An 18818-nucleotide genomic window follows, 5' to 3' on the forward strand; every position below is an offset into this window, starting at 1 on the left:
GATAAAAACAGCCAGAGTCCTATTTTGTAAAATGCAATGCTGCTTTCTGGCTTAATTTCAACACCCCACTGCTGCCCGGCAAGCTCAAGATTTCAGAATCCCATCATCGCTGGAAGTGTGCCCCCTCCTCACAAATCATCCTTGCCCATGCTGAGGTGGTTTGGGGGCTCCAGCTGCTCTCAGGGGTGGGATCAAATATAGGGCGCACCTTTCCTCTCCCTATCAAGGCTGCTTCCTCTGCACCAAGTCCCGTCCCCCCACTCCACTGGCATACTACCCCCTCTACCGCCAGGGAGGACTAGACTGGCAACAGAAATAACAGCAAAAGTGTTTTCCCTCTTTAGGAACCAAAATTTCGTGCTTTTGCCATCAGAGAACTGAATATTTCTCCTCCTTGGTGCTGGGCAGGTGTGGGGGGGACCTGTGAATTTTGCTCCCTGCCCACTCAGTGGCGCTGTGGGTTAAACCACAGAGCCTAGGACTTGCCAATCAGAAGGTTGGCAGTTTGAATGCCCCATGACGGAGTGAGCTCCTGTTGCTCAGTCCCTGCTCCTGCCAACTTAGCAGTTCGAAAGCACGTCAAAGTGCAAGTAGATCAATAGGTACCGCTCCGGCGGGAAGGTAAACGGCGTTTCCATGCGCTGGTCTGGTTCGCCAGAAGCAGCTTAGTCATACTGGCCACATGACCTGCAAGCTGTACGCCGGTTCCCTCAGCCAATAAAGCGAGATGAGCGCCGCAACACCAGAGTCGACCACGACTGGACCTAATGGTCAGGGGTCCCTTTACCTTTTACCACTCTCTCTCTCCAGTCATCCTCATCCTGTTTGGGGCCTTTCGGAAACCAGATGGGTATATTGGTTCAGGTACCTCCTCTTATACCAAGCTCAGAGTGACCTTATCTCTGCAATTATTGCAGCTCCCAGATGAAATTCCCAGTTTCATGGCTGGTGATGTGTTGTGTGACCCATTATGCAGTCAGCTGATATAGACACCTAGGTGTTGGCTGAGGGGGTAAACTGGTCGACTGGAGACCCAGATAACCATCTGAAGCAGAAATCATGCTTGGGGAAATTATTTTTTAAAAATCACCAGCATAATAAAAGTGAATGTAATTCATTTTATTTAAGGTGCAATAATCTACCATTCTTTTAAAAATAACACTATACAACGCACTGATTAAATGGGAGGAAGAAGTTGTGAAACTAAATCTATGAAAGCATCTGGTAAAGTGGGCATTACCTGCCAGCTATAATGTAGCTCAGGGGATTAAAATTAACTATGAATTTAACCATATCTAAGTACATGCATTCGCCTAGCTAAATTCCACCCCTCCCGTAATCTAATGTTTTATATTCCCAGAGCGACATCTTAATTTAACAGAAGGTGCCAACAGAGAGGTTAATCCCAGGGAACAAGCTCCTCTTGTCTTGGAGGAAGGTTAGACCCAAGGTCAAACTGGTGTCCAGGAAGAGGAGTTTGGGTTTGATATCCCACTTTATCACTACCTGAAGGAGTCTCAAAGCAGCTAACATTCTCCTTGCCTTCCTCCCCCACAACAAACACTCTGTGAGGTGAGTGGGGCTGAGAGACCTCAGAGAAGTGTGACTGGCCCAAGGTCACCCAGCAGCTGCAGGTGGAGGAGCGGAGACGTGAACCCGGTTCCCCAGATTATGAGACTACCACTCTTAACCACTACACCACACTGGCTTTCATCAAGGATAATCAAGGAAAACGCATCATGAGGCAGAGCGTTCCACCAGGCCAGAGCCAGTGTTGAAAAGGCCCTGGCTCTGGTTGAAGCCAATCTGACTTCCTTAGGGCCCGGGACCACTAGGGTGTTGCTATTTATGGACCTTGAGGCTCTCTGTGGGGGATACCGGGAGAGGCGGTCCCATAGGTACGAGGGTCCTAGGCCATGAAGGGCTTTAAAGGTCAAAACCAGCACCTTAAATCTGACCCTGTACTCCACCGGGAGCCAGTGCAGCTGGAAAAGCACTGGGTGAATATGCTCCCATGGCAGAGACCCCGTGAGGAGCCTCGCTGCAGCATTCTGCACCCATTTTTAAAAAACCCCAGAAGCTTTTCTATTAGGAATAACTGGTTTAATGGTACCCAAAGAACAGAAAATATTGTTTATGTATGCTACTACGGTTGCTCAAATGATATATTCCCAGAGATGGAAAGAAGCAGCAGTTCCAACCATGGAGGATTGGCAACAAAAAACTGATGGAGTATGCAATAACGTACTGGAAGAATAAGAAATCAAGAAGGAAGATGCTTTAGTATAGAATTCATGGACTATTTGAAGGATCATTGTAAACAACTCAAAATCATTGCCAGGACTGATATAAAAATGTGCAGTGAGAGCAAGTTAAATAGAATATAAAAGAAAGAGTACGTAAAAAGGTTTGAATTGGATATGCAGTAGTAAAAGAGATAACATAAGTATCTGCAGAAAGGGAGGGGAGAGGGTCGATATTAAGATTTGGTGTTTTAAATTGATTATGTAATTTTTTTTGTTAAAATATCTGTAAAATAATAGAATGAAAAATGAAATGAAAAAATAAAGGAGAAGATAAAAAAAATTACTTATAACAACTAATTTATTGCCCAAGTAAAACCTCATTTTTTCTTTGGGCAACTCACAATGATCTGAGAGCTTTTTCAGGGTAGCCTCTGGTGGGCCAGAGCCAATGGACATGTCCATTGTCAGCCTTCCATCCCACTATGGGCCATGGCGGCACGGCCGTGCCGAAACATACTCTCTACTCAGCATCTGATGAAGGAGACTCTAGGCAATGCATGTCCAGCTGCCCCAAAGTTCTTGTTTCTACACTGTAGTTTCATGCCTCCCTTGGTTCTTCCATGTACAGTAAGGTTTCCTGCTCCCATTGCAGCTCTTTTCCTATTCCATTCACTTAGAGGGTTTCTCCATGGTGTGGGTTTTGTGGTGTGATTTGAGACTTCCCATTACATGCTTCCTTCCACACTCATGAATTTCTCCCCAGCATGGGTTTTGGATAGAAGTTAAGGCTTCCACTATGTCTGAAACTCTTTTGATGTGCCATACATTTAAAGAGTTTCTCCCCGGTTGGATTGGACGATGGGATCTGAGGCTTAGAGAGATTCTTTCCACATGCCATGCATTTAAATGGCTTCTATCCTGTGTGGGTTCTTTGATGCTTAGTAAGGTCACCTCTCCCAGCTGAAGTTCTTTCCACACTCCACGTGTAAATGTGGCTCCCCAATGTGGATTATTTGATGTAAAATAAGAGGGTAAGAACAAGTGAACCTCTTTCAATACTCCATACATTAATGCGAATTCTCCACTGTGTGGGTTCTTTGATGTAAATTAAGATTACTCCTCTGACTGAAGCACTTTCCACATTCCATACATTTAAATGGTTTCTCCCCACTGTGGGTCCTTTGATGTAAAGTAAGATTACTCTTCTGACTGAAGCATTTCCCACACTCCATACATGTAAATGGTTTTTCGCCTGTGTGGATTTTCTGGTGTAAAGTAAGTTTACTCCTCTGAGTGAAGCATTTTCCACACTCCATGCACTTGAATGGTTTGTCCCCTGTGTGGATTCTTTGATGTAAAGTGAGTTTACTTCTCTGACTGAAGTTCTTTCCACATTCCATGCATTTAAAGGGTTTTTCTCCCGTGTGGATTCTTTGATGTAAAGTAAGTCTATTTCCCTGACTGAAGCTCTTTCCACACTCCATGCATTTAAATGGTTTCTCCCCTGTGTGCATTCTTCGATGCACAGTAAGGTCACAAGTCCTACGAAAGTTCTTCCCACACTCCATGCATTTAAATGGTTTCTCCCCTGTATGGATTCTTTGATGTGATTTGAGGCTTCCCCTATCACAGAAGTTCTTTCCACACTCCATGCATTTGTAGGGTGTCTCCCCTGTATGGGTTCTTTGATGCACAGTAAGGTCACTAGTCCTACGGAAGCTCTTTCCACACTCATTGCATTGAAATGGTTTCTCCCCTGTGTGGATTCTTTGATGCACAGTAAGGGCACTACTCCTAGGGAACTTCTTGCCACATGCCATGCATTTAAATGGCTTCTCCCCAGTGTGGATTCTTTGATGTGATTTCAGGCTCCCCCTATCACAGAAGCTCTTTCCACACTCCATGCATTTATATGGTGTCTCTCCTCTATGGGTTCTTTGATGCAAAGTAAGATAGTAATTGCGACTGAAGCTCTTTCCACACTCCATACATTTAAATGGTTTCTCCCCTGTGTGGGTTCTTTGATGTGCAATAAGGCTTCTGCTCTGGCTAAAGGTCATTCCACACTCCATACATTTCAGTAGTTTCTCACTGGTATGGATTCTGTCATGCACAGTAAGGTTATGCCTTGAACCAAAACCCTTTCCACACACCATACATCTGTGAGGTTTTGCTCCTGTATGGGTTCTCTGATGTGAAGCAAGGTTTCCACTCTGACTAAAACTCTTTCCACACTCTATACATTTAAATGGTTTCTCCCCTGTGTGGGTTATTTGATGTGCAGTAAGTCTTCCCTTCTGGCTAAATCCCTTTCCACACTCCATACATTTAAATGGCTTCTCCCCAGTATGGGTTCTTTGATGTGCGATAAGGCTTCCTTTCTGGCAAAAGCTCTTTCCGCACTCCATACATTTAAATGGTTTCTCCGGTGTGTGGGTGATTTGATGTGCAATAAGTCTTCCGCTCTGACTGAAACCCTTTCCACACTGCATGCATTTAAATGGTTTCTCCCCTGTGTGGGTTTGTTGATGGAATCTAAGGTTTCCACTTGTGCTGAAACTCTTTCCACACTCTATGCACGCATATGGTTTGTTCCCTGTGTGTGTACTTTGATGTACATTAAGATACCCACTGCTACTGAAACACTTTCCACACTCCATACATTTAAATGGTTTCTCCCCGGTGTGCGTTCTTTGATGCTGGGTAAGGTCACCTTTCCCACAAAAGCTCTTTCCACACTCCATACATTTAAATGGTTTCTCCCCTGTATGGATTCTTTGATGTGCAGTAAGGTTTCCACTCTGGGTAAAGCTCTTTCCACACTCGATACATGTGTAAGGTTTCTCTCCTGTATGGGTTCTTCGATGTGAATAAAGGTAACCTCTCCAACTAAAGCACTTTCCACATTCCTTGCATTTAAATGGTTTCTCCACTGTGTGAGTTGTGTAATGTAACTTAAGGCTTCCACCATGTCTGAAACTCTTTCCGCACACTATACATTTAAACGGTTTCTCCCCCGTGTGGGTTCTTTGATGTAAAGTAAGGGTATTCTTATGAGTGAAGTTCTTTCCACACTCCATGCAGTTGAACGGTTTCTCCCCTGTGTGGGTTCTTTGATGTAAAGTAAGGGTGTTCCTATGAGTGAAGCTCTTCCCACACTCCTTGCATTTATATGGCTTCTTCCCTGTGTGGGTTTTTAGATGCTTAGTAAGGTTACTAATGCCACTGAAGTTCTTTCCACACTCTCTGCATTTAAATGGCTTCTCCCCTGTGTGTGTTGTTTGATGCTGAGTTAGAGTTCCACTGCGACTGAAGCTCTTTCCACACTCTAGGCATTTGAACGGTTTCTCCCCTGTGTGAGTTCTTTGATGTTGAGTAAGAGTTTTACTATGACTGAAGCTCTTTCCACACTTCAAACATTTCAGTGGTTTCTCTCCTGCGTGGATGTTGTAACGTACATTAAATTGAGTTGGGTGACTATATAGTTTGCTGCGTTCTGGACATGCTTTCCCAGTGTTTCCTGTGTGATCTTCCTGTGAACTCAGGGGTACATGGACACTGGTGTCCTCAGTAGCCGAGGATTTAATTCCCCCACTCTTCAACATGTTTCCTACATGCTTTTGGGGTGCTCCTTGATCTACAAAAGTCTCTTTCCATGCTTCTTGCTCTAAATTTTCTGATGACACCATGGATGGCTCCCCATTTTTCTCCCTGTTTTGCCCGTTACCTTTTCGGAGGGGAAGGAGAAAAAGAAAAGGTCATTCAAATTGCAAGGTAGAAGCAGACACTATGAATCGGGCCCATTTCTCTCCTACTCTGATTTTGCCATTTTCAAGTATCTCCCCCTTCTCCTTTCCATGCCCAGCTGAATCTGAGGTTAGCAAGGGATATGTGTCATGTAGTGAGGGGGACACAGTCCCAAGGACTAGCTGGAGAAGCTCTGGGGTCCACATTTGTCCTTGTGGGTTATTCCTAGAGCCCTACATGGGCCACGTAGATGCGGACAGGAACCCAGAAGCAAGACATAAAGGCAACAGACCCCTCCTTCCTCTCTTTCCAGAAGAAAAAGAACCCCAGAACACAACTAAGTACCTACCTGCTGAGGTCTCCCCTTCTTTGAGATCCTGGAGAAATGGACTGTGTCCTTCTTCCCAACAGGAACGGAGGTCTGATTCTTTCAAGGAAATAGACAGTATTAGATACCTTTGATCACAAAACATCCAGCCATTTCTAACTGATCCGTATCTACGAGTTCAAAGCCAAGGAAAGGGATTATGTACTGTCATTGTGGCAATCACACAGGGTCCCCGGATGTTTCACCGTCTATTGATCCCTGTGCCACCACTTTCTTTCTCGCTGCCACCACCCAGGCCCTACCTGGGACAATGCTGAGTCCAGTCAGGGTTAAATTGAAACATAAACTTTTGTTTATTTATTGCAGTTTAACAAGCACGTGGTTTCATAAATGGTATCGGTCAATTACATTCATGGGGTACCTATCCAGACCTATAACTTTCGCTACCTGCTCTCACTCACTATTTACTTGTCTGCCTAGCCCCTAACTGTTCCTGACTCAGCCTATTTGACTACACTAACTCAACCTACCCACAAACTCTATCCCAATTCACTCCCACTCCAACCAACCACCCAACTGCCAACGAACTCCTCAACGAACTCTTCCCTTTGCCCCTCCCAGAGCTGGTTTTATAGTCCCACTGACTCCACCCCCCTGGGTCCTGAGTGGGTAACCTGTTTAACTATTTCACCTCCAGCACTCTCTCATATGTTAACGTCACAGTCATACCTACATGGGCCAGCAAAAAAGCCAAGGGGAAATTTATATACCAAATCACATATAAGGGGTCAGAGTGGGTCTAAGCCGAAGGCCAGGCAGAACAGCTCCGTCTTGCAGGCCCTGCAGAAAGATGTCAAATCCCACAGGGCCCTAGTGTCTTGTGACAGAGTGTTCCACCAGATCGGGCCCAGTGCTGAAAAGGCCCTGGCCCTAGTTGAGAGCAATCTACACTCAAATGTAATTTAAAATGATGTTTTAAAAAATTAAAACAAATAAATAAAAAAGATTGCTAGATCCAGTGGGCATCCATTCCAAGAGTTGACGAAGAACTTAAATTGCTGATCTTGTATCAAAAAATGTAACTTGTGCCTTCATCAGCCTCCGTACCCGACAACCAGGATAGCTCAGCTGGTTAGAGAATGGAGCTGATAACGGCAAGCTCGCAGGTTCAATCCCTGAACGGGACAGCTGCGTATTCCTGCATTGAGGAGTTGGACCAGTCAAGAGGCGAGGGGAAAGTTGCTCTTGTGCTCATATACTGATTGCGGGTTTCCCACAGGCCTCTGTTGGGCGCTATGAAAACAGGAAGCAGGCCAAATGGACCACTGCACTGGCCTGATCCAACAGGCTATTCGTATGTTCTTCCTACACTGCATGATTAAATGGCACAAACAGCAAATTCGCGCCTCCAACGTCTAACAGCCAAGAGGAATAAAAATCTGTCCTTACCTAGAGAGGCCACCATCTCATAATTCTCCTCCATGACTTCCTTGTGCAGAGCTCTTTGGCCAGGATCCAGCAGAGCCCACTCCTCCTCCGTGAAAAAGACAGCCACCTCCTCAAAGGTCAAGAGGGCCTGGAAGAAGAAGAAGAGGAAGAAAACAGAGCTTCTCTTAGATCCCCATCATCCCCACTCAACACAGAGGGAGGCTGGGTGGTCCCATCTGTGCCTCTTCCCTCCTCCCTCCTCCCGTTGCTCTTTCCCTACCTGAGGAAGCTGCCTGGCTCCTCTTTCCATTCCACCTTTAGGAAGAGATGGTCCAAACAGTGCCTCTGAGGCCATTACACTGGCTGTAGGCGATTTGGAGGAGGCGTAAACTGGGCCACTTCTGGGACTCTCTCAGCTGTTGTCACGATGTACTTCAAAGCAGGGAGCAGCTCTTAAGTGGTGCCATTGCAGGGTCTGCAGGAGAGAGAAACAGGGAACATGTCATCCTGCGTACAGGAGGTTTATAGCATTATAAGCTGTCTCAGCCTTTAGGGGACATTCAGCATATGTTCATCCAGATACACAACTTAGTAAAGTTTTAGGATCAAATTCAAAAACACATAAAGAAAGGTTATTCTTAATTATTAATAATAATAATACTCTGCCCATCTGGCTGGGTTTCCCCAGCCACTCTGGGCAGCTTACAACACATAAAAACGGTAAAACATTACACATTAAAAATTTCCCTAAACAGGGCTGCGTTCAGATGTCTTCTAAAAGTCAGACACAGTCATATCTCATGTTACGTTTGCTTCATGTTATGTTCTTTCAGGTTACGTCCCGCGGTGACCTGGAAGTACCAGAAAGGGATACTTCTGGGTTTCGCTGCTCGCGCATGTGCATAAGCGCTAAATCGCGCTTAAGCGCCAAATCACAAGCCACGCGTGCTGCAGGTTGCGCTCTTTTCATGTTGCGAACGGGCCTCCGGAACACATCCCGTTCGCAACCAGAGGCACCACTGTAGTTGTTAATTTCCTTAACATCTGATGGGAGGGCATTCCACAGGGCGGGTGCCACTACCAAGAAGGCCCTCTGCATGGTTCCGTGCAACCTCACTTCTCACAGTTAAGGGAACCAGCAGAAGGCCCTTGGAGCTGGACCTCAGTGTCCGGGCTGAATGATGGGGGTGGAGATGCTCCTTCAGGCCTACAGGGCCGTTTAGGGCTTTCAAGGTCAGCACCAACACTTTGAATTGTGCTCGGAAACGTACTGGGAGCCAATGTAGGTCTTTCAAGACTGGTGTTATATGGTCCTGGCGACCACTCCCAGTCACCAGTCTAATTGCTACATTCTAGATTAGTTGTGGTTTCCAAGCCACCTTCAAAAATAGCCCCACGTAGAGCGCATTTCAGTAGTCTAAGCGGAAGATAACCAGGGCATGCACCACTCTGTGGACACAGTCTGTGGGAAGGTAGGGTCTCAGCCTGCATACCAGATGGAGATGGTAGATAACTGCCCTGGACACAGATTTTGACCTGCACCTCCATGGACAGCTGTGAGCCAAAATTGCTTCCCAGACTGCACACCTGGTCCTTCAGGGGCACGGTTACCCCATTCAGGACCAGGGAGTCCCCCACACCTGCCCACCCTGTCCACCCACAAACAGTACATCAGTCTTGTCAGGATTCAACCTCAATCTGTTAGCCGCCATCCATCCTCCAACCTCTTCCAAACACTCATATATCTATATACCTCGCTTTTCGTTTCCTTCAAACAGCTATCTGGCAAACCATTTCCTGACCTTTGCAAACATTTTTAATAAAGAGAAAAGCAACCTCGTAAATTATTGCCCACCTCTGGTTGGAAGAAAACTGGCATTTGGAGAGAATCAGGTTGCAGAAGCTCCATACAAGCTGGTGTGTGAGGTGGTTGGCTTGAGAGCACTTCAACTAGGTCAAACTAGGACTGGGGGAAGGAGATACGAAGTTTGGTGATGTCGGCACCCTAGGCCAAAATCCAGCCTTCGAGTCCTCCCCATCCAGCACTCAGGAATCTCCCCAAGCCAAACACCCTCTCCATCACTGCCCTGAGTCCTTGCTGACAGAATTTACGTGGCCGGAAAGGATCCTTTGAATGGTACCTCAGGTTACATACGATTGTGTGAATACAGTGGTACCTCGGGTTACATACGATTCAGTTTACATACGCTTCAGGTTACAGACTCCGCTAACCCAGAAATAGTACCTCAGGTTAAGAACTTTGCCTCAGGATGAGAACAGAAATTGTGCTCCGGCGGCGCAACAGCAGCAGGAGGCCCCATTAGCTAAAGTGGTGCTTCAGGTTAAGAACATACCTCCGGAACAAATTAAGTATGTAACCCTGTAGGTACCACTGTACCTACTGGACAAAGCTCAGTCACATCCCTAGCTCCACCCACCTTTGTCTCTGGCCCCGCCCACAAATGGAAGTGGCCCCTGGAAGGCTACTAAGGGAGCGAATGTGGCCCTCTGGCTGAAGAACGCTCCCCTCTCCTTTTCCAATCACTACATTTTACTCGGCTTATCATCCTGGCCAACCTCACAGGGTTGTTGTGTGAGCACTGCCCAAGTGGTGGGCTTTGGAACCCCTTTAACGCTAAGAGGTTTTTCCCTGTCAATCTGGATGTTTTCAAGGCGGACGAGAATGAGGCTGGCAGCCCCAGCAGAAAAAGACCCTCAGCATCCCTGAGCTGAGCCAATCCTGCAAGAGAGTCCAGATCCCCCCCACACACACATGGAGGCTTTGATCTCCCCCTCCAACAAACTCCCAAGAGGGTATCTGGAGAATATCCCCTTTTCGGAAAGAAAAAGCATAAAAACCCGCTGGTGGTTTCAATATGCAGTAACAGCGGCAAGAATATTAATGGCCCAAAAATGGAAACAAGAGGAACTACCGACCTTGAGCGAGTGGAGAATGAAACTTATGGACTATGCAGAATTGGATAAAATGACTGGAAAAATTAGATATCAGAAAGCTCACAAATTCATTGAGGACTGGGGAAAGTTTGCGGAATATCTGAAAACTATATGTGATGAACAGACAACGCTAGTGGGTTTTAAAGAGGCTTTGTGACAATACAAGATATATTGTAAGAAAGAAACAGAGATGGAAGGTTAATATCAAATCGGCAATACTACACAGAAAATGCGTCAAGATATGAAAAATGGATGATTGAGGGAGGTGCTGGTGGAAGTTCAAAAATCGTAAATTTGTAATCATGGTTGTCAAAATTACTTGTAAAAGAAAAACTTAATAAAAATTTATTTTTTTAAAAAAACCTGCTGCTGGTGGTGGAGATGCATGTTCTTCCCCTAGTGAGCTGGACAGGGGGCATTTATTTGATTCATCCAGGCTTGAGACTATTTAGAAGGCTTTTAAGTCCCTAAACCATTTCACATCCCTGCACCAAATGCAAGTCTCAGAATCCATTCCTCTGTTCAAACACGGGTTAAGACAGACAGACAGATAGATGATAGATAGGAGGAGCAGGCGAGCCCCAACTTTACACAATCAATCACATGACACGGCTCCCCCCCCCCCCATTTGAATGGCAATGCCCATCCACTTGGGTTAGTGGTAGCGGTTCCCTCAAATATTTTATGGGGGGCATCGAAGGGACCCCCCAGGACCTGGGTGGGGTGGAGAGACGACATTTGTCAGCTGGGTGGCCTGGATCAACGTCCCGGGGGGGGGGCGCTCCTCCCTGCTCTTCTCCCATTCTCGCCCCCCCCAAAACCCCTCCCCCCCTCCCAGCAATGCAAAATTACCCCCAGATATGTTGCACCTCTTTCCCTTCTTCCTGCTCCACTTCGGAGGAAAGCGGGTTGAGACCCCTCCCCGCCTCTCGAGTAGCCGGAGGTCATTGAGCCAGAGGGAAGGGTGAAGATCTCCCTCTCCCTGCGAGCAGAAACCGGGGGCGCCACCACAGTCCGCTCCCCCCCCCCCCGCAGATCACAAGCTGGGAGGGGCGGCTCTGCATTCGTAGCTCTATGGGCCGCCGCGTTCGAAAGGGAACCCGAAGTGTCGCTGCCATGGTTCTCAAAGCTGCAGGGAGCGCTGTTCGGAGGCTGTTTCCAAGTCGGGGGGGGGGGGGAGAGGGAAGAGTAGGCGATTTTAAGAGTGGGGAGGAGAGATTTCAGAGGATGCCCCTCCACTCTTTTTCCTGGTAGGGGAAACCCGCGAGGTCAGATCCCTTGGACTGAGGGGGAGGCCGGCTCCTGGGGAGGGCAAAGAGGTAAAGGCGCAGATAAAGGGGGGGTGATAATGGTGGGGAGGCGGGATGGGGGATCTGATCTATGCCATGTAGATGCAACTAAAAAGTTGCCTTTTTTTGCATGGCGCAACATTTTTTTTTTGCATTGCACCATTCTTTATTTTTTTTGCATTGCACAAAATTGTTTGACGTCCAGTTTCCTGCACGGGATGAGCGGGAGGACGAGGCTTGTTGCGGAGGGAAATGGCCGTAGTTGAACTGGGTGACAGAAGGAAAACAAGCTCCTTCCCACCCCCGACCAACGACGAGCAAAAACAAAAGGACGGCGAAGAGACCCCCCTTCCTATCCACGCTTCATGATAGGCTCTTCTTGACACCCCCCACCCCTGTGGATTAACCCTCTGCAAAACAGAAATTTGCAGCTCTCCCTTACGGGGATCGAACCTGCAACCTTGGCATTATCGGCCTACCTAGGTGCTTTGGAGAATGTTTCTCTGTTTCAGCGTTTTGACTTTTGTATATTGTACTGTTGTATCTCCCCCACCCACCATTCTACTTGGCTGTCCTGGCATCTGCCAAAGAACCCTGGGAACTGTAGTTTAACAACAACAACAACAATTTATTTGTACCTCGCCCATCTGGCTGGGTTTCCACAGCAACTCTGGGCGGCTTCCAACAAAGACTAAAAATACACTAAAGATGTCACACATTAAAAACTTCCCTGAACAGGGCTGCCTTCAGTTGTCTTCTGAATGTCAGGTAGTTGTTTATCTCTGTGACATCTGGTGGGAGGGTGTTCAACAGGGCGGGTGCCACTACCAAGAAGGCCCTCTGCCTGGTAACTTGGCTTCTCGCAATGAGGGAACTGCCAGAAGGCCCTCAGCGCTGGACCTCAGCGCTCTGAATGAACAATGGGGATGGAAATGCTCCTTCAGGCCGAGGCTGTTTAGGGCTTTGAAGGTCAACACCAACACTTTGAATTGTGCTCAGAAACATACTGGGAGCCAATGTAGGTCTTTCAAGATGCAGACTCGGGTTGGGCGCTTATCTCACTTTACAGGCCAAGGGAGCCGACATTTGTCCATAGACAACTTCCAGGTCATGTGGCCAGCATGATTAAGCCGCTTCTGGCAAACCAGAGCAGCGCACGGGAACGTCGTTTACCTTCGCGCCAGAGCAGTACCTATTTATCTACTTGCACTTGGATGTGCTTTTGAACTGCTAGGTGGGCAGGAGCTGGGACCGAACAATGGGAGCTCACCCCGTTGCTGGGATTTGAACTGCTGACCTTCCGATCGGCAACCCCTAGGCTCAGTGGTTTAGACTGGCGTCCCAAGGCTGGGCTTTTCTCTCTGGCCAGCTACTAGGGGGCGGAGAACATTTCCTCAGGATTGGCCTCATCGGAGCAGGAGCATGCAGCTGTCAAAATCTCCACCTTGCAGTAGTCTCATTGCTGAGCCGCAATGTTCAGAGCTCAGTGGAGTGAGACCAGCCAACTTGAAGGGTCTCTGAGGTGCTAGCATCCAAAGTGAGGTCCAGACCTAGGGTCGGACGAACAGCAATCCACATGGTCAGATGGTCCAGGGGTCAGGGAATCCAATGATCATAGTGATAAGGGTCAAAGCGAGCAGGAAGCAGCAAGGTAGGGCCAGGAACTATAAGCGATGTTTCCAGCATCTGACTGCTGCTTGATGTCCTGTGGCAAGGCCATCTGGAAGAGCTTTACCTTTATGCCTTATGTATATACCGTAACAATGCTTAATTGTTAATGCTAGAAGTGCTTAAAATGTTAAGAATCAAAGTCTCTCTCTGCCCTGTTCTGTGCTTGCAGAAAGTAAATAAATATTTAGCTACGTCTGCATTCTGTAGGGAACATTCCTCAGGCTGTTTCTTAGGCTCATGAAAATAGCACGAGACGGTCACGCCGACCTGAGAAACAGGAAATTGGATGTTTGCCACATAACATAAGGCATCTGCCTGATAACAGAAGGGGGGATTTTGGCTTCAACTGCCAAAGGGTTTTCCCCCTCCTTCTGCTAGTTTGCAGAAAATAGGGTAAAGGCCGCTATTTCTTATGCACATATATGGAAAAGCAGAAGTAATCTTTACATGGACATAGGAAGGGCTGCACCCATGTTCATTGGTTTGATTTTGCTGCAGTCTATGAATATGTAATGTTTAATGCTGTTTGGAATAAGGTATATAAACCTAAAGCCCCTAGGGCTCTGGGCCCAGGCTCTGGAAATCATTCCTCTGGGTCTTTATTGCTCAGCAATAAATTTTTACTTTCTTTTTCTCCACTGCTGTGCCTGTCGATTCTTGAGCCTATCCTGAATGGGTAACAGGTACCCGTATTTTTCGCTCTATAAGACGCACCAGACCATAAGACGCACCTAGTTTTTGGAGGAGGAAAACAAGAAAAAAAATATTCTGAATCTCGGAAGCCAGAACAACAAGAGGGATCGCTGCACAGCGAAAGCAGTGATCCCTCTTGCTGTTCTGGCTTCTGGGATAGCTGCGCAGCCTGCATTCGCTCCATAAGACGCACACACATTTCCCCTTGCTTTTTAGGAGGGGAAAAGTGAGTCTTATAGAGCAAAAAATACGGTATTCCTTATCTCCTTGCAACAGTCCTGCTTAAGAAGGATGGCGCCAGATGCTTCTCATCACTGCCTTCTCCTCTGAGTCCTTGAAGGCTGGTCAGCTGAAGGTGGAGTCACTCCTCTTCTTTCAGGCTGCTGTTCAGCAGGCCAAGTGGACTCCTGGCCCATGGCACTCTGCAGATTTGCAAACTGCCATTTGAACCAGTTTCCTGCCTCCTGGAACGCTGTATTTTTGTCTTCAGAGGTTTCCATAGGGAGTGAAAATAGAAAAGAGGAGAACTCCAGAGGTGATGAATGAAGAGAAGCAGGTCGTTGGTTTTGACTGCTGATCAGATCATTGGTCCCTGCCTTGAACTCCTAACACATTTCCCTTCTTCCTTCTTTCCCCAAAACAGGCAAAGGACAGGAGAAAAAGTTGTCATCAGAAACAGCCAAGCAGAAACCAGGAAAAGAGGCGTCCGAGAATAGAAAGGGACTGATAAGGACAGAGAGAAACAAGTCAGAGAATAAATCATGTACTCTTCAGGGTCCTGATACTTATGAACGCTCAATCCCACAGAAAAACAACAAAGGGAAAGAAAAGGTGGGAAGGGAAATGTTGAAAAAGAAGTCGGTTGACTTCCCTATAAAATTCCATCAATGCCCCTATAGTTTTCAGTGCTTTAGATTTTACTGTTTCATATGTCATTTCCATGAAAGGGTTTCCACTAATAAGAACATCCAGATATCTAAAAATGCAGGTTTGGTTTGTTCTATGGCTTGCTGGTCTAAGAACCATGTATGCCTACCAAAAACCACAATATTGGTCTTAGAGTAGTTTATGGATAAAGATCCCTGCTTGCAATACACACTAAGCACGTTCAATAGATTTTTGAAGACCCAGCCGCGGGAGGGAGAGAAACGCCAGATTATGAATTTCAGTAGGGACAAATGTAAGGTTCTACACTTAAGCAGGAAGAACCAGATGCAAAAATATAGGATGGTGGATACTTGACTTACTAGCAGTACATGTGAAAAGGATCTAGGGCAGGCATGTCCAAAGTCCATTTCAGGGGCCTAATCTGGCCCACTGGTCAGTTTAATCTGGCCCCTGTGGAAGTTTATTTTCTGGGGTAAAATCCTAAAAAAAGCTCTCTCTGGCCCTCTTTGAAAAAAGTTTGGACACCCCTGGGGGTCTTGGTGGACCACAAGCTTAACATGCTATTCTCGGCTGCATCAACAGAAGCCTAGTGTCCAGATTAAAGGAAGTAATAGTAATACCCTATTCTGTCTTCGTCAGACCACACCTGGAATACTTTGTCCAATCCTGGGCACCACAATTTAAGAAGGATGTTGACAAGCTGGAATGTGTGCACAGAAGGGCAACCAAGATGATCAAAGGTCTGGAAACAAAGCCTTATGAAGAACAGTTGAAGGAGCTGGGCATATTTAGCCTGGAAAAGAGGAGACTGAGAGATAATAGCCATTTTCAAATATCTTAAGTGCTGTCACATGGAAGACAGAATGTGCTTGTTTTCTCCTGCTCTAGAGGGTAGGACTTTCTGACATTAAGAGCTGTTCAGCAGTGCAATGGGGTTCCACAAGAGCAGGTGGACTCTCCTTCCTTGGAGTTTTTTAAGCAAAGGTTGGGTGGCCATCTGTCATGGATGCTTTAGCTTCAATTCTTGCATTGCAGGGGGTTGGACTAGATGACCGCTGGGTCCCTTCCGGTTCTACATACATCAGAATACTGCATATATCATAATACTGATATTTGGGGTATGTTAAAAAGGGGGTGTATGGGGTGGTACCTCTGGTGGGGGACACGTCATGCTCCTTCTCAGGTAGTTGGTCCAATTTTGGTCCCCAACCTGCACTCAGCTCTCACCTGTGGCTCCTAGAAGCTGCCAGCAGGCAACAGTGGTCACACTCTGGGAAACGGCTTCAACTGGCTGGCTAAACCAGGTGAGGGTATCAAACCCCTGGCAAGCTGGGGACGTCCCCTGCATGCGAAAACAGGCTCTGGTAGATTGAGCAGACAGGATCATGAGTGGGTCCAACAGTTGAAAAGGTGCTTTCTGTTGCAGAGGGAAGTGAGGGGCAGATGGGGCTCACCCACCTGGAAAAGGGAGCCCATCTAGGAGAAGGAAGTCTGATCCTTAACCTCCATTGCCTTGCAGGGTATCTTCAGGAGAGGAAAAGGCTACACAAATCCAGAGTGGAGTTCGTAAGATGATGCCTCGCATGCTTTCTTCCAGAAACTCCTGCAGCCAAGCTGGTGCCAAACATTTTCTCTGACTGTCTTGCCAGAGTGGCGCATGCTCTGGTTATCTCCAGCTTGGACTACAGCAATGCGCTCTCCATGGGGCTACCTTTGAAGGCGACCTGGAAACTACAACTAATCCAGAATGCGACAACTAGACTGGGGAATGGGAGAGGCTGCCGAGACCATATAACACCAGTCCTAAAGGATCATCCCTGGCTCCCAGTATGTTTCCGAGCACAATTCATAGTGTTGGTGCTGACCTTTAGAGCGTTTACACCCCCATCGTTCAGCCCAGACACTGAGGTCCAGCTCCGAGGGCCTTCTGGTGGTTCCCTCCTTGCGATAAGTGAAGCTACAGGGAACTAGGCAGAGGGCCTTCTCGGTAGTGGTGCCCGCCCTGTGAAACGTCCTCCCATCAGATGTCAAGGAAATAAACAACTATCTGACTTTTAGAAGACATCTGAAGGCAGCCCTGTTTAGGGAAGTTTTTAATGTTTGATGTTTTAGCGTATTTTTAATATTCTGATGGGAACCTCCCAGAGTGGCTGGGGACATCCAGCCAGAAGGGCGGGGTATAAAAAGTAGAGCTGTTCTGAACAGAGCACTTTCCTACTATAAAGGTAAAGGGACCCTTGACAGTTAAGTCCAGTCGCAAACGACTCTGAGGTTGTGGCGCTCATCTCGCTTTACAGGCCAAGGGAGCCAGCGTTTGTTCTCAGTTTTTCTGGGTCATGTGGCCAGCATGACTGAGCCGCTTCTGGCACTTTGATGTGCTTTTGAATTGCTAGGTGGTCAGGAGCTGGAACCGAACAAGGGGAGCTCACCCTATCACGGCACACTGGTTTAAACCACAGTGTCACTCATCTCCCTTCCTACTATATGCATTGGAATTTTAAACAGGGACGTTTGAGAGGGATCAGTGGAGGAGACTGAAGATAGAGAGCTGGTATCTTTGGCGGGAATGCCCCAAATCCAACTATTCTAGACAACGATCATATAAGAAATATGCAAAATAACTAAGCCAGTATTAGAAGTCACCCTACTAAACATCTTCCAAGACAATAATGCCCACTCACATCATAAAGAGCTCATAACCCACTGTCACGGGACTGCCAAGGAATGCCTTTGAGTCGGGGGTATAGAGTCAGAGTGGGAACAGTCAGAAGGAGACAGAAAGGAAGTGACGAAAGGGGAAGAGGGAGAGAGCCAGGAGGAGGGAAGGCTCCCTGATGCTGAAGCAGAGCCCCAGCACCGCACAGGGAGCTCAGGAACAGACGGAGAGCCTATGCAAAGGAGAAGGTTAAAGCGCAGGGATCAGAGACGTCCCATGAAGTTCCCCTGCCTTTTCTATTGGAGGAGAAGCAGGGGAAGACCACTCCTCAAATCTGAACCGGACGATTCAGATGCATGATTGTACTGTGCTGCTTGTACATATGTAAAATAAAGAACTGTAAATATCTCTCTGAGTGAGCAGAGGGTGCTTATTGCGAAGAGCATACACAAACCATCTCACCCACCCTCTCAGCAGTCAGAAACATCATAGCCAGACACTGGAGAGACCTGTCAGGAATAAGCATGGACCAATGGTACTATATAGTATGGGAAACAGCCTTATTAGAAAAACTAACCAATAAACTGAAACTGACACAGGGACAAATGGAAGAAGACGCCATCACCCCGGTATGGCTCCCGTTTATCGCATACACAGCCCAACAAGACAGCGACAAGAATCCGCCAACAGCATACGAATCAATATGGTTAACCTGATTAAAAAAAAAACCGCCCACCCCACTCACACATGAAAACAAAGTTCACCACAGCCAATCGCAAGCAAACAACCATACCCTAAGCCAACTCCAACCTCTCACCACCAAAGGAACACAAGCGAATGGTAGGGAGATCCCACACAAGTGACGCCGACACAAAACCCCACACAAGTAGAAGCATTGCCACCCAACCCCACCCCCA

The 18818-nt window shown here is 47.1% G+C and overlaps 1 protein-coding gene and 1 long non-coding RNA gene across 4 annotated transcripts; one reads left to right on the plus strand and one right to left on the minus strand.

Moving 5' to 3' along the window:
• Positions 1-1810: 1810 nt before the first annotated feature.
• On the minus strand, positions 1811-18759 carry LOC309364379 (uncharacterized protein). Of its 3 annotated transcripts, none has more exons than XM_081901537.1 (5): positions 17927-18759; positions 8030-8224; positions 7771-7897; positions 6343-6420; positions 1811-5973 (listed from the first exon to the last, which is right to left on the minus strand). In XM_081901537.1, the coding sequence occupies exons 2-5, from the start codon at positions 8102-8104 to the stop codon at positions 3314-3316; spliced, it is 2940 nt and encodes a 979-aa protein (XP_081757663.1). In that variant the 5' UTR covers positions 8105-8224; positions 17927-18759; the 3' UTR covers positions 1811-3313. The 3 variants fall into 3 exon arrangements, with proteins under 3 accessions (XP_081757663.1, XP_081757662.1, XP_081757661.1); XM_081901536.1 differs by lacking the exon at positions 17927-18759 and adding an exon at positions 11574-11801; XM_081901535.1 differs by lacking the exon at positions 17927-18759 and adding an exon at positions 11557-11801.
• LOC309365373 lies at positions 11912-17113 on the plus strand. The gene is made up of 3 exons (XR_014166070.1): positions 11912-12023; positions 15001-15188; positions 16765-17113. It is a non-coding gene; the product is annotated as an uncharacterized lncRNA (long non-coding RNA).
• Positions 18760-18818: the final 59 nt, after the last annotated feature.

The sequence above is a fragment of the Podarcis melisellensis genome (assembly GCF_964234715.1).
Source record: "Podarcis melisellensis genome assembly, chromosome: 2".
NCBI classification, from domain to species: Eukaryota; Metazoa; Chordata; class Lepidosauria; order Squamata; family Lacertidae; genus Podarcis; species Podarcis melisellensis.

Excerpts from the sequence above, each read along its gene's own strand:
- LOC309364379 (XM_081901537.1), bottom strand. The coding sequence starts at position 8,104 with ATGGCCTCAGAGGCACTGTTTGGACCATCTCTTCCTAAAGGTGGAATG. Across the intron at positions 6,421-7,770 it reads TGAGATGGTGGCCTCTCTAG|AATCAGACCTCCGTTCCTGT; the intron begins GTAAGGACAGAT and ends TTTCCTTGAAAG. Across the intron at positions 5,974-6,342 it reads AGAAGGGGAGACCTCAGCAG|GTAACGGGCAAAACAGGGAG; the intron begins GTAGGTACTTAG and ends CCCTCCGAAAAG.